This window comes from Hermetia illucens, chromosome 3, assembly GCF_905115235.1.
Source record: "Hermetia illucens chromosome 3, iHerIll2.2.curated.20191125, whole genome shotgun sequence".
In the NCBI taxonomy this organism is placed as follows: Eukaryota; Metazoa; Arthropoda; class Insecta; order Diptera; family Stratiomyidae; genus Hermetia; species Hermetia illucens.
The window spans coordinates 55,564,085-55,586,572 of NC_051851.1; the positions used below are offsets into that span (position 1 = coordinate 55,564,085).

The window sequence follows — 22,488 nt, forward strand, 5'->3', positions numbered from 1 at the left end:
TTTTCACCGATTCCAAGATATTATTTTAGGACCGATTTACAAGCAACAGGGACTATTACTGTTAGTGGAAGCGACCTGTTCAGAGCTGAGCTATGTAAATATCTCGAGTCAACGCTATCAGCCAATTGCATTATGAAATTGTTTCACGCATTAGCGCCATCTGGATGAAGTGGCGTTTCATAACTTACTGTATTTATTTTCGACGTATTAACGAACATATCAAATCTAAAATTTACAGCAGCGTTGTCCGCCTGTCGCTCTTTATTGTTCTGACGGTTTGCCGACTATAAAGGGTAATGAACGGCACATGTTGCGTTAGACCAATGGCGCAACACAACATCATCACATTCGAAATGAAATGAAATGAAATATTAGGAGGAGTCTTCGGTGGTATGGTGATGTAATTCACACTTATTCCGAAGCCGGGCAAAAGGCATCCTTTTCAGGCCAAAGTACCGGAAATTATTTGTACACAAAGTAGTTGAGCAGATCTTGGGCAATTACATTAGGACTAATGTTCTCCCTTTCGTTCATGGCTACATGCTTACAAAAGCGACCATCCAAAACTGCTCTGTATCAACTAACAGATGTATTACGCCGTGCAATAGACACCAAATCCTGTGTCCGTTTTTGGATATCGAAGGTGCCTTATCACGATTTTCTAAAAGGGCAAAATTATAGAGAAGAGGCACCGATTCTATTGTCACGAGCACTGCAGAAGGTTGTTCACTGCTAATATTGTCACTAACGTGAATTACAGCAGGTGATGAACTCCTTGTGAAGCTAATAAATATTGGCTTAAAAATCGCCGGCGGTATCACATTAATCTTTAGGGCTAAGTGTCAGGAAGGTATTGTAAGAAATTCAAGTTACTAGGGTTATGAGGATTTGCAAGTCCAAAGCAATAACAAAATTGGGATGCATCTTGAAAATACCACATCCGATATATATTGCAATAGTAAGGGCAATGATAACCTGTGGAGTGGTAATCTAGGTAGACAGAACCAAGCTCAGTAGCTACAGGGAGCTATAAAAACATCAAAAATTGGCCTATGTTGGTATCACTGGGGCAATGAGGGTATGCCCAAAAGAATCCCCGGGGATTCTCATGGGATTGACTCCTCCTTATTTCCACATACACATGAGGAAGATAAGGACAATTTTCGGAATGGCCGAAAGTATAAGCGAAGTGGAGAGCTGTCTAATAGAAAGAAGATTGACATCCTTTTTAGGTGGTATCCAGATTTACTAATATCATGGGATAGCACGACAACGAAGTTTCATTTCAATAAGGAATTTTAAACACGATAGAATAATATAGCGGACTTGAATAGCATGCCAGTGACCTACAGCTTACATTATAATAGCAATTGGTTGCCTAGCACACACATAGTGGGAACGGGCGCAGGGGTCATTATTTTACGGAAAATTTTTTTGGAACCAATATGTGAACACGATAGTATATTGCGATTCTGACCGTCAGCCCGGTTCAGCCAGGTCAACTTTGAACAGACATGTGAATGCCATAATGAATTAAATACCCTTGGTTCGTTTGGCAAGGTGAGGGTATTCTTGGCTCCAGGCCATATTTAATTTAGAAAGCAATGAGGCAACTGATGAGCTGGTTATGAAAGTAGCATAAACATCGTTATACGATACAAAAATTTGTATGGAATCGGGAAGGGGTTAAAGGCCACGACTTTAAGGAATAAAGAGGAATGGTTGAGGGAACTATAGTGGGCGAACTTACCAGGCGCCTTTTATAAAAAATCTATTTTATAGCATTCACGGTCGGGGAAGAATTAGCTGGGCTTGGGGGAAAAACAATGAGGACGAAATTTCGAAGCCTGAAATTCATAGTTGGAAAAAATTAGCACATAGAAAATACTTTGGATCTTACATAGTCTCTTTAGGAAAAAGAGGTACAAACATCAATATGTAGAGAAGGATAACTAGTCATATGACCACATTATACATACTCATATTTAAAAAGTAAATAAAACCGATATTCAATTTCATATATAAAATGTATCTTATTTATACGCCTGAGTTATTCAGGTTTATTTGCATACACAATTTGTCTATTTGGAGAGTTGACTCAAGTAAGAACTATGAAGATAATTCAGAAAATAGTAAGAAAATGACTTACCCAATTGAGATTTCAGTGGCTCATAGTGGCACAAAAAGCACTCAATAACGTTCTGGAATTCACTGCGTGACTATAACTTTTACTCTTATATACATACATACATACATACGAATTTCTGTTACATTCGCGTAACTTACACATTGCATATTTTTCATGTTTCCGCAACTTTTCCGTGGAAAAATATTATTTACAGAACTTTTTCTCAAAAACAGTTGCAAACGCAGATTAAAGCGAAAACGTAAGTGAAAATAAAAAATTTAATTTAATTATAAAGTAAAGTATTTTTCATTTAATAGAGAAATTTAATTAAAATTACTTTGCTATGAGTAGAAAATGATTTGATTTAGTGAAATACGAAAAGTTGATTATCTAGATGGCGATAGAATAGAGTTTGTTTGTAGTAGATTTTTCTTAAAAAAATAATATTCTCTTAGAAATTTCTTATCTTCTCAATTGTAAGATACAAAATTGACACAATTTACATTGTTGTGTAATTTTTACGGGGAATGGTACTATGATTCCCTTTTCTGCTTGATTAAATTTGTTTGATTGTATTTCTTGTTAAGCTTCATTGGTTTCCATGTTTTTGCTTTATCTGGGTCAGATTTACTTCAAAATTGAATGCAAGAATCCGGTAATCAAATGCGACACCCAGTCGAGTCTTCAAATTCACCCAGCATCGATTTATAATCTTACGAAAGGCTGATGACTCTCCAGGTTCGCTGGGTTGTGGACATCAAATGTTGGATTATTTATACATATTTTATATGCACTCTCAGTATACTTATGTCGGTTACAGCTATTTCATTCAGATTTCATATTGATTGACCTTTTTATTGAATTACTTTTTTATGATTTGTTCCACACTTCGATAAATTCTTTAGACTTTAGATATATTGACTATTACATTGTATAAAAGAGAAAAGTGCGAATAGATTATAGTTATAGGATTAAGACTTTAGATGTTTTATAATTTTACAGTTTGACTTTCACAAAACAGTTAGCTTCCGAAAGCAGCAGAAATTTTATTCTCGAAACATTCTCTTCCAATTCATAACTACATTATGGTGATCAGTTCATCCCAAATGGACCGTTTAAGTTGGAATAAATATTTTTACTTATCAGTGCAATTATGCAGTTGTTGTAAGAGGAGGACTAACCACCTTGAATAATTGCAGATTATTTGAGTTATGATTCATTTGGAGAGAGACAGGTACACCTAAATGCCATGAATTATTTTGTCGATATAAAACTATGATTTTCTTCAAGCTTGATTCTTCAAAATAACAACATAAATAATTTTTTTAAATATCTCTGAAATTTTTTTCATCTCCGAACGTCGTGTTTCAACAATATATGTATGTATATGCGTTATAAATAGCTTCTGTAAAGCATCAAATAACAAATACATTAGTCTCGTCAAATATCTAAATCTCTCAACATTGTTTAAAAGCAGTAGGTGTCTTGTGAACATGGAAAAATTTCATCTAATTTATCTTTGTACAGTTTTAAGGTGGATCGAATATCGAACGGAATAACTCAAATAATAACGAAACGTAAACTTCTCGAAATTCGAACATCTGAAGGGAATGCGATTTTACTCCACGCTGAAAAGTTCGACTAATTTATGATACTTGGATACATTTGATTTCGACTTGATTTCATGTTGTTATATTTTCCATAGTATTAACTGATGATCTAAATATTTCGCTAGATTTTCCTATAATTTAGATCGTTAGCTGCTTAGACATCTCTTAGATCAACCTATCCGCAATATTTAAAATACAAAATCAATGCTCCCTATTGAGAATTGTAATAGGTTTAACTTTAACTTAATTCACCACATCCTTTACCTACTAATTATTTTACTGTATATAATTATTTTCTTTTATATTTACAAATAAATTCTCAAAAAATTATTGTTAGTTTTATATTTTGTTGTTGTTTTTTTTGTTCTATCAGATTAACAGCTTAGACATTTATCTTATATATTTATTGTTTCATACTGAAGTTACTTTTAAAATTGATTTAATATAAATAGAAGTAAAGCTGTTGGTAAACAAAGCCGAGTCAGTATACGGTGCGCCGACGATGTGTTCCCGAGGGCCGCCATTCCACTCATTGGTGGCAACGATGAGGACTCAGGTTTTTCGATATCAACTGGAAATTTATGATAAGTAATACATTATTATGATTTTTGAATATATTAGACAGAGCTGAATAAAAAACTAAAATTTAATTTTATGTAAGCGGGAATTTCATCCTTATAAATTGCGGATATTGTAATGCTCATACCCAGAGGGTATGAGGGTGTGGTCATTCACACAACTATCAGCCAACGGAGAGCAGTTGAGAGGGAAAATAATCTATAAACGCTACTTTGCAATTAAAAAAAAAACTCTTCGTTAGTTATTTCACTTAATACTATCTATCTCCCAAATATTATGGTTGCAGATGCGAGTAAATGAAGTAAGTGATATCTAACAGTAGTGACACAATCACGGAATAATAAAGTGATACAAAACAAAAGTAAGCGTTGTGACTCCCCTTGAACGCCACCATGTCATGGTGGAGATGTCTTTAATAATTCACAATCCAAAACACGTAAAGATGGAAGCTACTGATTCTAATTCTCTCTAATTCGACCGTGAGAAATCAAGTCGCAACCAGGGCTCCAATTTGAGAAGCCTCACCAAAATCAAGGTAAACAACGGAAAAATCGGCGGAAAACATGTTCTCTACCTCAGTGGAAAACCTGCATTCAGTGTTAGCGAGAAAGAAAAGTACAGGAACTTCGTCACTGGGAGGGACTTGAAATTCAATTGTTGTCGCTCTATCGGTGGTACCATTCTCTAGTTCTTTGAAGAAAAGGGCGACGAAGGCTTGGTAGAAGAAAAGTTCAGCTGCAAAAAAGAGGGGCCTACAGGCTCTATTTGGGGAAGCGGAAGAAAGTGACGCTGGTGATGTAAATATAATTGGTCCAATTCCAGCTTCCAGCCGATGGTATCAGAAGGTACTGTGAAAGAAGACGAAGCTTCTTGGAAATGAAGAAATGGGCGTTACTGTACCACCAAGTGCGGAGCCACACACTGGATGCAGTAGATTCTTCACTTAGCGCCGACTTTTACATTAGACACTTATCTTTACAAACCTGACTTACGACACGCATAATTGCCTGCCTTTCTAATAGCAGCAAAGCTGCTGGCGGGACTATCACTTCGGTTCCAAAGCCAACTAAATCTGTGGTATTTTATCAGTTAAACAGGCTAGGATCTTTTTCGATGAGAGAGCCTATGTCTTGATGGCACTAACAATTTTGAGCAACAACTAACCTTGAACTCTTAACAAGTTGTTACGCGAACCACGAACATATCTGTTGGAGGAGTAACACCAATTCGATATCCCTAAAAGCTGTCTGGCGTCCTGACCTACGCCATTGTTCCATCTCAGGCAGAGTCTGCCTCGTCTTCTTTTTCTACCATAGGCAGGATCATCCTCATCCATATTGATCAAGTGACCCGCCCACCGCAACCTGTTGAGCCGGATTTTATCCACAACTTGACGGTCATGGTATCGCTCATAGATTTCATCGGTATGTAGGCTACGGAATCGTCCATCCTCATGTAGGGGGTCAAAAATTCTTCGGAGGATTCTTCTCTCGAACGCGGCCAAGAGTTCGCAATTTCTCTTGCTAAAACTTCTACGAGGAATACATAAGGACTGGGAAGATCATTGTCTTGTACAATAATAGGTTTAACTCTATGGTGAGACGTTTCCAGCGGAACAGTTTTTAGTAAGCTGAAATAGACTCTGTCGACTGCCAACAACCATGCGCGGATTTCATCATTGTAGCTGTTATCCGTTATGATTTTTGACCCTACATAGAAGAAGTTTTCAATGGTCTTAAAGTTGTAGTCTCCTATCTTTATTATTCTCGTTTGACTAATACGATTTGATGTTGTTGGTTGGTTGGTTTTTGTTGCTGACGTTGCCATCCCATATTTCGTTTTGCCTTCATTCATGTGCAGCCCAAGATCTCATACCGCCTGCTCGATCTGGATGAAAGCAGTTTGTACGTCGTACGTATAGACGACCTTAAAGTCGATGAAAAGATGATACAACTGATGGTCACACTTCAACAGTTTTTCCATCGCTTGCCATAGAGAGAAAATCTGATCTGTCGCTGATTTGGCTGGGGTGAAGCGTCTTTGGTATGGGCCATGTTGTTCTGGCCGTATGCGGCTATCCGACCTGGGAAGATATCAGAGAATACCTTATAGATGGCACTCAGCAACGTGATACCTCTGTAATTGTTGCACTGTGTGAAATCTTCCTTTTTATGTATAGCACAGATAGTGCCCCATTGTCAGTCGTCAGGCATTGATTCGCCTTTCCACACCTTGGGCATAGGTGGATGAAGCGCTTGGTCTAAGTGGTCGCTTATCAACCAATTCGGCTTTAATTCCATAGGATTCTGGCGATTTATGGTTTTTAAGCCAGTCGATTGCACGGACTGTTTCTTCTTTGCTCAGTTGTGGCAATATTTGTCCGTCGTTTTCAGTTGGCGGGACGTCCAACTCGCCGATATCTTGGTTGTTGAGCAGTTCATCAAAATATTCAATCCATCGTTCCAATATGCGCATTCTGTCGGAAATAAGATTTCCCTCTTTTGTGTCGGGACGATGAGCATCGAGGTTTATAAGGCTTCATCCTGTTGATTTGTTGGTGAAACTTCCGCGTCTGGTACGATTGCTCCCTGTACTTTTCGAGTTCACAGACCTGTTAGTTCTCCCAAGCTTCCTTTTTCCGTCTGTGAAGTTACTTCTTCCCTCGACAGAGTTCGTAATAGGTTTCTGCGCGTTGCCGCATTCTTTAAGAATGCAACATTGCTCGGTTTGTAGCACTCTTCCGTTCCGTTGCAAACTTACATTTACTATACAACCAGCCGTTCGACTTTTCTTACGTCTGGGGACAAATATGTTTGTGGCCTTATCAATGATAACCTTCTTCAGGTGATTGTGAAGATCATTCGTTGATGCTTCATATTCAGGATCTTGTTGACTACGGTTATTGCCAATCCAGTCTGAAGTTCCTTTTATGATTTCGTAACAAGTTGCTGTCCGTGTAAGGTTGTCAGCCTTCCCAACTCCCAACTTGGAGGACCAGTTGGTACAATTTATCCCGTTTGTAACGCGGAAGACTCGCCTTCATTCTTCTCCCTCTGCAGTTTTTCGTTAAGAAAGAGCTCACAGCGGTCACCATGTGGAGGTGGAAATATAGTTTGGTAGTGGGGGTGTTGATTTTGGTTCAGCAGGCGTTTCCCAGGTTTTATGTTTCATCGTGGGTATCAATCCACGTTTCGCCGTGGAACCTATACTACTCTTCCAGCTTTTTAGGAAGTGGTGAAAAATTTATTATGAACTCTAAATTCCACACGTTTAGAGTTCCTTGAAGAGGCTTGTCCTATTAACCGTGGCAAATGCGGTAAAACTGTCTTCCGATGGAACCAAGAAGTATACAAACTCACGAAATCAATCAGAGGACTTCTGAGACGTGATTGTAAGCGCACAGCAGTTGAAGCACTATGGTGTGGGCTTGCTTTTCATTCTACGGTGTAGGCCCAATATCATGGATAAAATCAACGATGGACCAAAATGTTTACGTCTATATACTGGAAAACATCATGCTGCCTTACGCCACTGACGAAATGCCTACAAAATGGGTTTTCAAGAAGAAAATGACCCGAAGCACACGAGCAAAAAAGCAAAGAAGTGGTTCCAAGACAAAAAGGTGAACTTCAACCCTATGGAGAATTTATGGGCTGATGTCAAGAATGCCGTTAGTATTGCAAAATCTTACAACAACAATGGTCTTTGGCGCGCGGTAAAAGAGTCATGGTGTGCCATCCCCGACTTGTTGACTCAATGACCGATTGGTGTAAGGCCGTTATTAAAAATCAATGTCATGGAACTAAGTATTAAGCATAATTTATGTGTTTTTTTTATTCAAATAGAATAGTTTTTGAGTTTAAAAAAAAATGTTGCCTCCTGTTATCACTTTTCGTACTGCGGGCACACTGTTCGATTTTTTGAAAAAAAAAGGAATTGTGCTTATTTTTCCTTTGAATTATCCAGTAACGGTAGGTCTGTTATTTGAAAATGAAAAAGTAATAAAAATTGAATGCCAAGTCGGACTTACATTAAATTGGTATTAACTGAACCGAGGCACAAGCCTCTAACCAAGAAGACTACATACTGGAAGGGCATATCTTGTTTTAAGGTGGGACGAAATGAGTTTGGGTATAAGTGGGTTAAATACGAGGTAGCTAACTGTCACGTGGTCAAAAATGCTACGTAGACAGGGTTCTGTGCATGTGGTTCATGTATTGGTATGTCAGTGTGTCGGTGGCGAATAGATTATTATTTTTATGTTTGGAGTTGAGCAATAGCGTACATGTGCGATGATTTTCTTCCTCTATACAAATTCAAGCAAGGAATGATGAAATCCAGCTGCTTACTCCATATTGCATGGAAATTGTGAACTACACCAGATTCATTTGGTTTGGCAGTTCGAACTACCAACTTTATGAAACTATCATTATACGAATATAAGTGAGATAGTACATACATAACTTCATAATTAAAAAGCTGCCGGTTTGGATGAACAATATTACTGAATGGCATAGTTGATTTCATATTGCTTTACTTTTTTACATAGACTGATCGTTTGACTATCGCTTGAATTTCTCATGAAACACTTTAAAAAGTTCTAGTGACATATTTTTGCATCCATATCTGAAACACAATCTCCTGTCAGTGCTAATGTAGCCCACATGAGTGTAACTGTTAGTGATGCACAAAGCCTTTGCATGGCATTCAGGCCGGTTACACATGTGTGATAACATCCTGTTTGATTCAGAAGCCTTTCAGTACCCCTATCTACTTACTTTTAATCGAATATGTTTTATAATCAGCAAACTGTTCGCCGACTCCGACATGTGCCGGTATTGTTGCCAGACATGTAATTTCCAATCTGCCATTATTACCCACATGTTGTTCAGTGAGTTGAATGCTGAGTTGACTGCTGGATAGACGATGTGGACGTGGCACACTTTCTCTTCCTCCTGGAGCCGACGGACTGCTATTCATGCCCAGGCTTCCCGAGCTTACACCACTCCCAACAGCTCCTACATTTGCGGAGCCAATACTGCTAACACCGGAACCCATGTTGTTTCCACTGCTCGCATCGTTTACATACCGGCGGTATTCCCGGGTAAATGAATTCCTGTACCGGAAGAGAGATAGTGAAAGAGAATTGTTTAAGATCAATGAACCACAGGATTGTATTTGTACCCCGTAGGGCGAAAGTAACTAATTAATGGGTCAGTTGATATCTTTGTTGTAAAGCTAAATGAAATGCTTGTAGTTGGACACGGCTATCTTTGACTATGGACCGAATATATAGGAACAATATATTTGAGAGATAAATTTAAAATATGTACCCAGTGTTAACGTCTATTATTTGCTTCAGCACATTCGAAAATAGCAATAACAACTGTGTAGAAACAATTCAAGAAATGTAAATGGTTTTTTTTACTTAAAAACTAGTTTTTCAAATAAGACATTCTAATAAAAGTTATTGGTTAAAGCAAACAACCATAACGTGTTATTGTCACCAAAGCTTGACCGGAGCTAGATCATTTTTGTTTAGGGATTGAGAAGTCTTAAGTCCGCATCCACTTGATGACGGGCTGAACCAAATGGAGAGAAACTTGCCCCCTCGCTTTATGGTCCACGGACTCCTCTTTTTGGGCTAAACACGCTAAGTTCAAAAATTAAAACAGGGACGAAGACGCCTACGGTTTAGATCCGAACAAACTTTGGTCCGAACTGTGGCAAAATAACGTTGGATAAAATTCGCACCCTTATTGTGTTTTGCGAATTATAAAAGGGAGCGCATAACACATGCGGACCGTTTTGTTCACGTTGTTCCCAAGGCAGAGGTGAGACAGCATCTGATGAGTTGCCGCTGGCCTGGTACGAAGCCGTAACCACGCCTCTTCAATTTTTGCACTATGGGTATTAAGCCCAAAAAGAGAAGTCAGTGGACCATAAAGAGTAGGACCAAGTTGATCCGGCATCTAGTGGATGCAGACTTAGGACATAACATTTTTCAATTAGAATTATTTAATGTAGTGTAGTGTAGTGTAGTGTACTTTTTAGTTTAGCTTTTCGGAAAAGACTTTATTGAAATCTGAGTGCAATTATGCAGTGTTTCCAACGATTAATTATTTGAAATAATAAAAAACTTGTTGTTTCTTTTTCAGAAATTTAACTGATGAAGGGAGCAAGTGGTTCCCGAAATATCGGATTTTGTAAGAATAAATATCTACGCCAGCGAAAAAGGAACAACACGTCTTTTATTATTTCAAATCGTTTATTGAAATCGACTGCTTGTCTTTCACATGCACTCTTCTTCAAAATAACGACACCGATTCAAACGAAATTTGGTCGGAATAAGCGAATTATGAAATCCCACGCATTCAGTGGGCGACGTAAATTGATATGAACATGAAGAGGGGCTCCCCAAATATACAAAGAATGGATGTAAATATATTAAACATCTAATGTGCCCATGAAGTATTAAATGAGAGGCCTCAATTAATACTTTCACAAGCTGATTAGTTTTGACGTAAATTACAAAATGCGTGAGTAAGGGGCCAGACTATGCACACTTAAACTGAAACAGGCGGAAACTACCGGAACCTAAAAATCTGTAAAAATGCTGAGCGATGCTCTTATATGAAATTGATGTCTCAAAACATGTACCGTCCCGATACCAAGTCAAATAAATGTGCTAATAAAATATTATCATATAAAAATTATCATATTATCATTTTTAAATTTACTGGAAAGCCTTTTAAGTTTATCCTAGGAGTACTGAACACAGTAGCACCGTATCCCGCATTACACTGCTAAGTTTCGAGAAAATCCGGCTATTGGTATCAAAGTTTTAAATTTTTATTGCATCTTAAGCCATGTAAATAAGATGCTGATGTCATAGTTAACGAAAATAATTGATATTCGAGCGAAATATCAGAATTCCATTTATGAAGAATCCTTTTCTTGTGTCTAATCTCTCTGATCTACTGCCTTGAAAGCGCCACTTCACAAATATTTTTTACCGATCATTCGTACAAGCAAACATTGCATGACGGCACACAGCTGACACAGAATTCTGAATAATCGGCAGCAGAAGGAAGAAAAGGTAAATACATTGTATATCTTAGTCAGAGCAGGAACATCTACCAACATTGCATCTCGACTGTGTGCAAAACGTCTCTGCTGCAACTATAGTCACTTGTGTATTGTGGTGTAGTTGCAGTAATTAGATTGGCCAGAAGATTCGCTTCCGTGTTATTGGCTTGACTGACCGAAGAGATCCACGACGGAAAATTCGTCTGGAACGTCGGCGTCACTCGTTTCTAGGCTGGCTCAAATGACCACTGGCAATGCAAGCATACTAATGAAGAATATAATTCAAAATATTTACTGGAACTTCGATATACGAACCGAAGCACCCGTAGTTGAAACTCTGGACACAACCGAACAGAAGCTTTCTGTCGTATACAGATGGTTGCGACGGTATGGTGCGGAACCGGGGGAGCTGCTTCAGATCACTCAACGAATATCAACAGGGCATCCAGATAGTGTAGTTTTGGTAACGCAAAAGAATAATCAAGACTTTCGGGGGTTACCCGCTGAATGGATTAACGCCGATGGCACCTGTCATACCACTGTGGGGAACATCAATTTTGCAGATGTTACGGAAGACGAGATTTGACGAGTTATAAACAGCGAACTGGAGGAGGGGGGAGGTCTGGTCCGTATCAACTCCGGATACGGAAGTTCAACAGTGTACAAGGTCGGTTGGCATATAGCTCAAAGCAATCATGGAAGGGTGGCATACCATCCTGTCATTGTTCTCATCTGAGAATGCTAATGACTTGGTGTTTAACCGCATACAAGGAGGTGAGTATTCTTTGGATTTGTGTAATGCTAAACCCCCCTTCTTGGCTGTTCAATGATGCTAGAGAGCATGCTTTTGCAACTAACCTACGTACTAACGCGAGTTGACACACTTGATGTACTTAGATGACATCAAGTTGCATATTGTTACTGATAATCATTTTAGAAATCTATTGCGCATAGCAGATGTATTAACCCGTGATTTTCGAATAGAATTTGGTTTAGACAAATTTTCAATTCAATTTATCCCCAAAAAATAGCTGGTCTGCACATACAAGCTATGACTGAAACTCACTTCTGGAAGTACATAGGAATTCTGCAAGGAACACAAACTCGAGCTGATGATTTGAAGGATGGTCTACTGTCCGATTTTCTACGACGAGTAGAGCTGATACTGAAACCGCATCTCTTCACTGACATATGCATAAGAAATATTGCCGTGAACGGTAACCAATCTGAAAAACGTGCAGTGGCGGATATGAACTATTACGTCGAAATTCCGAATGAATTATGCAAATTCTGCCGTGGAGCGGATGGACTTGCCCCCTGACTTCGAAGCCAGGGGTGTGGTTTGCGTTCCAGCTCAATATCATCGTCAGGTCGGCTCGTTACGCGCTTATTTTTACAGCGAGAAAGCAGGTCCCTTGTATGCGGTTCTTGTTCTCTTGTTCTCTTTGCGAAGGCGGAGGGATTTATGGTTGTCATTCAGGATGACGTTGGACCATTTCTGGTTGCAATGTGATGGCCCGGTTGCAATACACAGATAGAGATAATGTTGTATGCACAGTGATCCATGAAAAGTAAGTAAGAGTAAGTATTCCAACGTTATATCAAAATGGTGACACACCCAAAAATAATAATGCGGCATCTCAGAGAGTTGGTGAGGAAAATGCATGAACTTTGGAGTCTTTTAGTTGTTATTATGACAAGTGGCAGTTAGGTGTAAAATGCACAACCAACTCATGACAGTAAACACTTCAGCAGATTGGTGCAGCCACTGTATTAAACGACCAAAGAAATAAACCTCTTTATCTGCCTATCCTTTGTCAGGTGCAACAATATATCTATTAAAAGTGGGCCGAAGATGACTTATGGTTTCATACCAATGCAGAGCCAACTCATCGGATGCTGCCTCACCTTCGCCCTGGGAGCAACGTGACGCTAGCAGTTCGCATTTCGTGTTAGAGTAAGTTGCCTTTCATTTAGTTCGGTCCGACATGAAGTGAATGCGAACTTAGGACTCCTTAATCTCTAAACAAAAGAAAAAAAATTATATCCTCCTTTGTTTCGTCAGGGAGCATATAAGGCGTACGGCAATCATGGGATTGCCTTTCGACTGTGCAGAACTTTTCCAGATCAGTCAGCGAATTCAATTCGAGTATCCAGGCACATTTGAAGTATTTCGAGGGTTATCCCGTGTCGGGTGATCCCAAATGTAATTATGGGGAGTCATTTGAAATAATAAATCGCTGGAAACACCGCATAATTACACTCAGATAACATGTGGAGTCAATCTGGTATCTCGCTGGCAAGGGCAAGGCTACAACAATCCGTCCAACACGGTGGATAATTCATTTCAGACACTGTTGTACACTGTTGATAGGAAGGCGTAGTAATGGACATTTCAATTGGTAATGCTATCCCTGAGAGTCAGTCTATTGTATTTTTTCAAACCCGTCAAAAAAATAATAGCATTAAAGGGACAAGGACAAGGAGCCAATCCCTGTAGATTATACGCCAAGTTCCATGTATACTTTTAACAGTTCTTGGTATGAGTTATTTAAACCATTTAAAAAGTCGCGCATGCAATTTTTTGAATGATTATTAATTTTTTAGTTTCCAAAAAATGTGGATTGACTATCCAGAGCTTAATAAAGGGAAAAAGAAATTTGAAACAAGTAATTCTGCTCGCTAACTATCTAATGTTGAGTTTAGAAAAACTAGGCTTAATTTTTTGCAACTGATTTCCTTGAAGAATGGAATAAGTCAAATTTCAAATTACTCTGTATAACATATTTCTGTTGCAAGTAAGATTCTTCAATTTTTGGCAGAATATGTTTTTTTATTTATTAATTTAATTAGCGATTTATACAATGAATATAAATTAAGGAAAGACGGAAAATTTACTTGATTCAATCCAATTTTTGTTGTCGGTAAGCTCAATAAAACGCTTAATTAAATTTGCGGCGATTTGTAAGCCGTTTGTTTATATTGATGGGAAGCATTTTAATTAATCTGATTTTCCGTTTCTGTTAAAACGGACATAACCTGCTTTCTGTTAAGCCTGAATATTCAAACCAGTCAAACAAATACCTATAAATATTTGTCGTTACTATTTAGGATCCATTAAAACAACAACATTATCTTCTAGCGTGCATTGACTTATTTTCAGATAAACCAGTCAAAATCCGACTTAATTTAATTTCCGATGGCTGTTCCCTCATTCATCAGTGAACTCTCTGAACGATGCAAATATACCAGCCGAGTTTGCACGTTCAGTATCTACCAAAGGAAACATCATCTGCATGTGTATGTGTAAAGTGCGAAAAGATTACTTCAACAATGTGAGCATTAACCAACTCCATTCTACATTGAATCTACATAAAAGCAAAGAAATCATAAGCGGAGGGGATGAATTTTAAATAGCATGTAATCCAACTCGGATACATTCTGGGAAAATAGTTCGCAATGTAGCCTTTCTCTTGGGGGTTATGCAATGACTGCAAGGGAAATGTGTGAATCTAATTACCATAATTGAAGAGTTGGATGAATGAATGTTTTATAACCTTATTAGGATTCGAGCGAGTGAACTTCAAATAGGAGCTGTTTCATATGAGGTCTTTCTAACGTCTTGTCTGGATGATCCAACAATAAAAGATTGCTTTTTATGTTAAACGGTTCAATCATTTTTTATTATTCATATATCAAGGTATCGACAAACTCCGCCATGTTATGTAAATATCATACTGGAGGAGGATTTGAGGCAACGAATTTAGTACGATCGTCAGTAACCAGTGATCGGTAAAAGTAAGAAAAAAGTGCAGGTAGACACCCAGCTTAGCTGGGATAACTTCGCCATACTGCATCCTACCTGATTACACCCTTTCGTCAACGGGGTTTGATTCAATTGACTTGGTCCTCGAGGTTCAGGCTGGAAACGCCAGCCCTACAACTCGTCATCTACCAAAAACCAAACATCATGTACAGAAACAGGATGAACTGCCTCGGACAAGATTGATAGCGCGCAAACGGATAAATGGCTACGCTCTTGGATCCAGGAATGTTAGATCACTAAACAAATCTAATGCTATCAATTTCAACAGGCCAGCAAGTGGACGCGAGGGTTCTAGCAGTCCAGGAAACGAATTGAAATAGTTACGAGATAACCGACATGAGGCCACCACAATCTTCAAAAGTGGGAAGTTGGCCTTCATGATAAATCAAATGACAACCACAAATGCCTCATTGAGTTTGCAACTAGCAGAAATTTAATTATAAAATCGACATTCTTTCCACACAAACACATTCACAAAAGGATATAGGCATCCCAAGATGGCATTACCTTCAGCCAGATGGACCACATTCTCATCATCAAAGTCAAATTTCAGCGACGTAATAAAAACTAATCATTTTCGAAAAATTTTAGGTGGGAAACCAAAAAATCATTTAATAGCGGGTTCTATTCCCCAGAATGTCACGAAGAAGCCTTTAGATAATGCTTGGCATGGTCTACAACGCGTTATCAAAACAACAGCGGCTGAAGTGGTTGGATATGAATCTGGTGCCGAAAAAATGATTGGTTTAACGATGAATACCAGAAAGTGCTTGACAAGAAAACCGAGAAATAGACAACATATAGAACGAAAGACAAAGACGCAAATCTCCGACGAACAGCTAACAAAACCTTAAGACAAAAGAGGAGAAAAGGCTTTGAAGAAAATTAAGGATAACGTTGCGGTCAACAACTCAAGACAAGCCTACAATCTAGTGAAGAGTTTAGGGGATAGATATCAATTCAAAATCACCCTTTGTAAGAACAAAAAATGGAGCAATCCACGCAGGGAAAGTGAATCAAGCGCGAGATGGGCGTTTTATTTCAAAGAACTCCCCTCGTACAAAACTCAATCAGCTGATCCAACAAGAATTATGGTCGAGCATAATGAAAGTCCTGGGGGGTTTAACGTGAGTACCTGCCGTGAATGCATAATCCCACGGTCCTCTTCGGACACGGATTGGTTTTGGGACCACAATCAGAGCCCCGCCATGCAAGCACAGCGGTCCTGGTTTATATTGAGTGCAGGCTCAGCATTCATACCAGTGGATGCGAGGCCTACCTAACGCCTCTGCCGCAACTAAGGAGTACGGCATCCGAGTTGTAGAGAGCAACTCCACGCTTGAGCTCCGAGGAACTCTGCCCGCGATGTAGGCCTAACTACAACCACCATGAAACTCCCACTTGGGGACTAACCGCAAATAACCGGGCCGAGAACACATCTTCCAAGAATTCCCTTGGAGCATATGCTCTCAGAGGGCCATTCCGGTTCCCATGGTACCAGAAAATCTCCGGTGAGGCTTCGTGGCAGAGCCAATTCAGATGAGTCCCTTGCAGACTCGGGTCTGATCGCCCTCCTCGAGTACGTGGAGACGAAACTCCCCAACGGGTTAACTGGGGTCGAGCATAATGGTAACATTGAACTGCCAACATTGGAAGAAGGAGTCAGCAATCAAATGTCTAAAATTGAACAAGGCGCCCGGCATAGATGACATCGCCATTGGACTTATCAAATTTGATTCTCTCATCCACAAAAAAGGTGACAAATTGGTATGCGACAATTAGAGAGGCATCTCACTACTTTGTACATCCTATAAAATCTTCACAAAAATTCTAGTAAAATGCTTGAAGTTCGATATTGGCATCTATGAAATCTTTGTAGACTTAATGCAGGTAATGTTAGTATTGACCGAATGTACCGAATGTACCGAATGTACAGCAAAACAGAATGGCAATTCCCCACACAATAGCACACGTAGAAATTTGACTCAGATATGTTCAAGGAGGTACTTCTGGAAGATGCATTGCTATGGAAGCGCAAAAGAAGAAATTTCACAAGTCGTGGAAAAATTGCAGTAGGCATGCGGTTTCCCTATGCCTCGGCGAAGCGCTTTCAGATGACGAAATCCGAATTTCTGGTGGAATTCAGAAATGGAGAAATGCCGGAAAGAGTGCTTCAAGGCTAGGAGACGGTTGCAGCGCAGATGAAACCGACCTGAGTTGGTGGAGCTACACATGCAATACAAAAATGCTAGGTATAAATTTTAAGTGGAAAACCATTTCAAGCTAATTCTGATCCATGGGGTGGCGCATACAAGTCGGCGATGTCATCACTAAAGGCAAGCGCTCTCCACCGATTACTTGTCGTAAGTTGTTGCAAAATATAGTGAACACTCTGTTCCTAGCAGATGTGAACTGTACGAGTCTTTCGGCAGTATATGTAAACCATGACGAAGTTCCGGTAGTGGTAAATGAGGAGGTTCTAGATGCAGAGAATAGATTCACTGAAAAAGCACCCCAGGACCGGATGCATCCGTAACATTGCCCTCAAAGTAGCCATCATGACAGCGCCAGGTATGTTTCCCCAAGTTTTCACGGCATTCCTCAGGAAAGGAGAATTCCCCGAGCAGTGGAAGATACAGAAGCTCATACTAATTCCGAAGGTAAGTAAACTATTGGATAACCCCTACTCATTTCGACTTGTCAATAACATTGTCAAACTATTTGAGCGAGTAATATACAACAGACTGCTCGCTGTTGCGGAAAACGAGGGAGGCCTTTCCGACAAACAATTCGGATTTCGTAAGGTGAAATCAACTATCGACGCAATCCACATGGTAACTGGTTTGACTCAAGGTGCAATGCAATAAGGCCAATGCTGCGCAGTAATAACCCTCGACGTAAAAAATGCGTTCAATAATGCAAAATGGAAAACAACTTGCGGGTGCCACAGGGTTCTGTCCTAGGTCCCTTACTGTACCTAGTTATGTATGGTGGAGTATTGATGCTACGCCTCCCCAACAATGACAATAACAGTAGTTGCTAAACATCAAGACGAGATCGAGATTTACGCAACTGAAGCGATATGGGAGAACAATTCCTGGTTAAGAAATTCGGCCTATCATTTGCTGAACATAAAACAAAAGTAATTCTCATCAGAAAGAGAAGAAAGAACGCCATCGTGAAAATCAAAGTTGGCGAACAAACAATTTACTCCAAACCATCGCTCAAATAATAATAATAATCGTTGGCACAACAATCCATGTTGGATGAAGGCCTCGAAACGGTTCATTAAAGACCGTATCGGTACACTACAGTACACTGTAGAAGGCAATGTCCAGGATATTACCCTGATTTGACTACGGTCATTCACACCTGGGTCGACTGGTATCTAACATCAAATCATGATACAAATCTGACTGCCACCAGTAAGATTCAAACCGCGACTTTCCGTACGATAGCGTTGTGCTCTAACCACTCAGCTATTCGGACACTTCGCTCGAATACTTGGGAGTAATGATTGGCAGATGGCTCAACTTAAAAAAACCCATTGAGTGTGCCGCAACTAGAGCGTCTTCTATCGTTGCAACGATCTCGAGAATACTACCGAACATTGGTGGGCCAAGACAAGACAATCTGCTTTCTAGGGTAGTCAGCTTCGTGCTACCCTACCCAGCTCCAGTTTGGACAACTGTTCTGCATAACAAAGTAAGCTGCTGAAAACTGGGAATGGCGTATCGGCTAAGTTCACTCCCGGTATGCAGTGCGTATCGGACGACATCAGGAGAAGCAGCATAGCAAGTATGCTCCCCGTAGACAGCTTGGCAAAGGAAGGCCGGGGACTCTACAACGAAACGTATGCCCGTATCGTGCTTTTTACATTGATTTGGTCACGACGAGTCACCATGCTGTCCAAGATGAGTTGACGTGGATGAGAATACGGAGCATGTCATACTTGATGGCCGCAGGTTTACCGCGTACCGAACAAAAATGGATGCGGTCGTAGTTAGGCGCTTAACACCCGAAAATTTTGTGGAGTTCATGCTGGAGTCAACGGATGCTTGAACGAGGTTATAAAGAAACTGAAAGCTATTCATCAACAGCTTAGGCAGGAAAAACTGCAAAAACTAGTCGAATCGGATGGATTCCTTCTGTTGAAAGAGCATACATTTTGAGAAGCCAAACCATAAGATACGATGTCATTGACAATCCATTCAACAGTTTTTTCCGATGTTAATTGCTGGGTCGAAAACCAATCGGGTTTGTATGCCTAGATATATGACATAATGTAACATAGATAAGACATAAAAAAACTAATTTCATTTTTCAACCCAAAATATTTCTAGCCGCGCCTGTCGTGATTTATAACTTCCACAATTAGTCAGCCCAATCTGCGACATGAAGACGCCGTTTTAAATGAACCTTTTCACACAGTATAAATGAGAAGACGGTACTGGGCCTCAATTGATTTTCTCGAAAGTCCGCTTTCTTTCTTTCTTGCAGCGGGGTTCGTGTTACGAAATGAGACTGAGAGATGCTGATTCCTTAGCAACTACTCCACTAGTGCCTTTTTGTACCACTTTTGTAATAAAGAGCTTTAGCTTCGCGAGCAATTGTTTTCTAACAAAACAGTAAATCAACAATAAATTAAGAAAATTACTTTGAGCATGTTTTTTTTTCGAAAAATCAACCATAATTTCAAAAAATTAAGGCTAAAAAATTTAAAAAAATGGCGATAATAAAAGTGGTTACTTTGACAAAAAAATTAAATTAAATATTTCATACTATTTAAGATGCCACATGAAACAAAATCATATATAATATAACAAGTCGAGAAAGCGCAAACTGGATGCTTCAGGTATGAAAGGTTTTGTGTAGCTTACTAAATGTCGTTTTATAAAAATATGTAAGTACACAGTGGTCCCATTAGTACCTAGCACGTAATATGTACATATATTATGTGTGAATGTCCACTTTCGCTTAATGTTTCAAAGTCTTGAATTTAGAAAGAAGCGACAAATTCGACCGATTATAATTTTGTTAATAATAGTGTGATGCCGACCAAACTTGGTAGAATCATGGTCTATGTTATAGCCATTCCTGCGAGGTTTCGTCGGGGTTATAGTCATATACTATTATGAACTTTATTTGAAATTGAAATGAATGAATGAATAAATTTGAAAATATGCGATAATCTCTTAGTCAGTCCCCGGATACTAATTCATTCTAAACAACAAAGTTGCACTTGGCGAGAGTAGACTTGCATGGTCATTATTCATGGTCATTTGCCGAAGCATAGGTCTGTCCTAGTGATTGATAGAAGTCAACTTATTATGGCCTTTCGCGCAGAGCGTTATAGCATGAAAGTGCAATCTGATATTTTTCTTCGTCTATTTACTTCAGAAAGATGATGAACATAATTGCTGATAAGGGAAATCATTTACCCGCATTTTACATCAAAATAAGATTCAAACAAAATCAATGGGGACAGGAAGTGCAACAACATCCTTCCTATTTGAAGAGCCTCTACTGGCTCGTTCTTCAATTAATAATTTCAGAACGGAATTGATAAATTTTCGGAATCAAAGATAAATTTAAACTTTCTTCGCAGACAGGTATTAAATTTGTAAATCACAGGCCGTATTCGTATAGATGAATGAAATTATCACTCAACTGCTGTAGTATTTTCTTGTGTGCATAATTATCCCAACCTCAACTACAAAATTAAGTTTCTATTCTGAACATATGATGGCCACAAAGTGTTATTTGAAGGAGACTTTATTGTCCGGCCTCCTAGAATAATCACAACTTCGGTAGCCTCAGGTGATGACTAGCTATACATTCATTAGAATATTAGGAAACCTTTGAGAGTCCTCCACTTGCATATGAAGTACGCAATTTGTTAAAGTATTGATTTTAGACAAACCAGATAGTTAGGATGAAAATAGTGATTCCGTTCTGGATTGAGATTTTAGGTTTAACTATGTGGCTTGGATTTGTGGTTGCTTGCAATAAAGTTTACTTGAGATGATTGTGAGCAAAACAGCCTTTGTTCCAGCAAGGTAACGTCGGCTTGGCATGTATAAGAGCTATAGGGCGGTATTCACCGCTTTAATTTCTAGATAAGACTACCATAAAACATTTTGGGGCTACTTTTTCAATAGATCTTTTTCAAAAGATTTCACCACATTTGCTCTAATTTTATGTAGTTTGAATATGCGTATGGGACCAAAAGACGTTATGGATAAACTTTACCTCACTCAAAAGCGGCTTAAAGAAATAAGTAGGACTTATTTGGCAATGTCGGGATCCGCAGCTGGATACGGTAATAGTAAATTAAACAAGTCGGAATACCGGAAGCTCGCGCTTCGGGTATAAAGGTTTTGTGTTATGTAAGAGACGCACATTTCTCTGTCCGTATATAGTTACAAATCCAACATAATCCTTCATATTTTTCCAAACTACGAGACATACGTACATATTAGAGCCATAGATATCATGCTCACCCTAAACAAACAAACTGCCTATTACCTGCTGTACACATATATGCACATATCTAAATTTATGGTACCCATATTTCCGATTTACGTCTTATATCTAACTGAATTAGGCACTACCCGCAAAGTTCATTAGCACGCATATATTATATACCTACATATACACATGTCTGGTTGACAAATAACTAAAAAACTAAAACAAAATAATTGTCTGCGACCCAATTCATAAAAATTCATTTCGTTGTGGTATTGACGAATTGATATGTGATGATGACGTCATGCGGGTTGTAGAGTGCACGAAATTCACAAAAAATTGTAAAGTTTCACCCCCAATAACTTTGTTAATAATAGTTGGATTTTCTTCAAACTTGACCAAACTGTGCATTATATTCTTCGTTACACTCATGCCAAATTTTGTATTTCTGAGATGAACATAAGGGGGGTGCCGGGTAAATTTCTAAAATGTGGAAATATACTATTATTAACTTTATTTGTGCAGATATCGGAACCGGATATATTTTGAGGCCTAGATTTCGTAGAGATGCACCACTGTGATTTTTTCCAGATTTTTCGGTTGGATAGGTTCTGAGAACGAGACCTGTTACACTTTTTGTGGGTCATATTTTCAACCCTGACTCCCCTATGTTTCATCTAATATCAAATATTGAACCAGATTCGAAAAGTACTAATTGAGACCTTTCATTTGATACCCTACTTGGCTACATTCTGTGAAAAAAAAATTTGCACCCTCCATTCACATGT

General features: G+C 39.0%; 1 protein-coding gene across 2 annotated transcripts in view; it reads right to left on the reverse strand.

Moving 5' to 3' along the window:
• Nucleotides 1-477: 477 nt before the first annotated feature.
• The window catches only part of LOC119653115, a 225,259-nt gene continuing 203,248 nt past the window's right edge, over nucleotides 478-22,488 (reverse strand). The window contains exons 8-9 of one of the 2 annotated variants that reach the window (XM_038057639.1): nucleotides 9,096-9,433; nucleotides 478-4,309 (exon numbers count right to left, since the gene is read on the reverse strand). In XM_038057639.1, the coding sequence (XP_037913567.1) occupies nucleotides 4,167-4,309; nucleotides 9,096-9,433 (481 nt within the window). In that variant the 3' untranslated portion in view covers nucleotides 478-4,166. The remainder of the gene's footprint in view (nucleotides 4,310-9,095; nucleotides 9,434-22,488) is intronic. The other variant, XM_038057640.1, reaches the window with a different exon arrangement.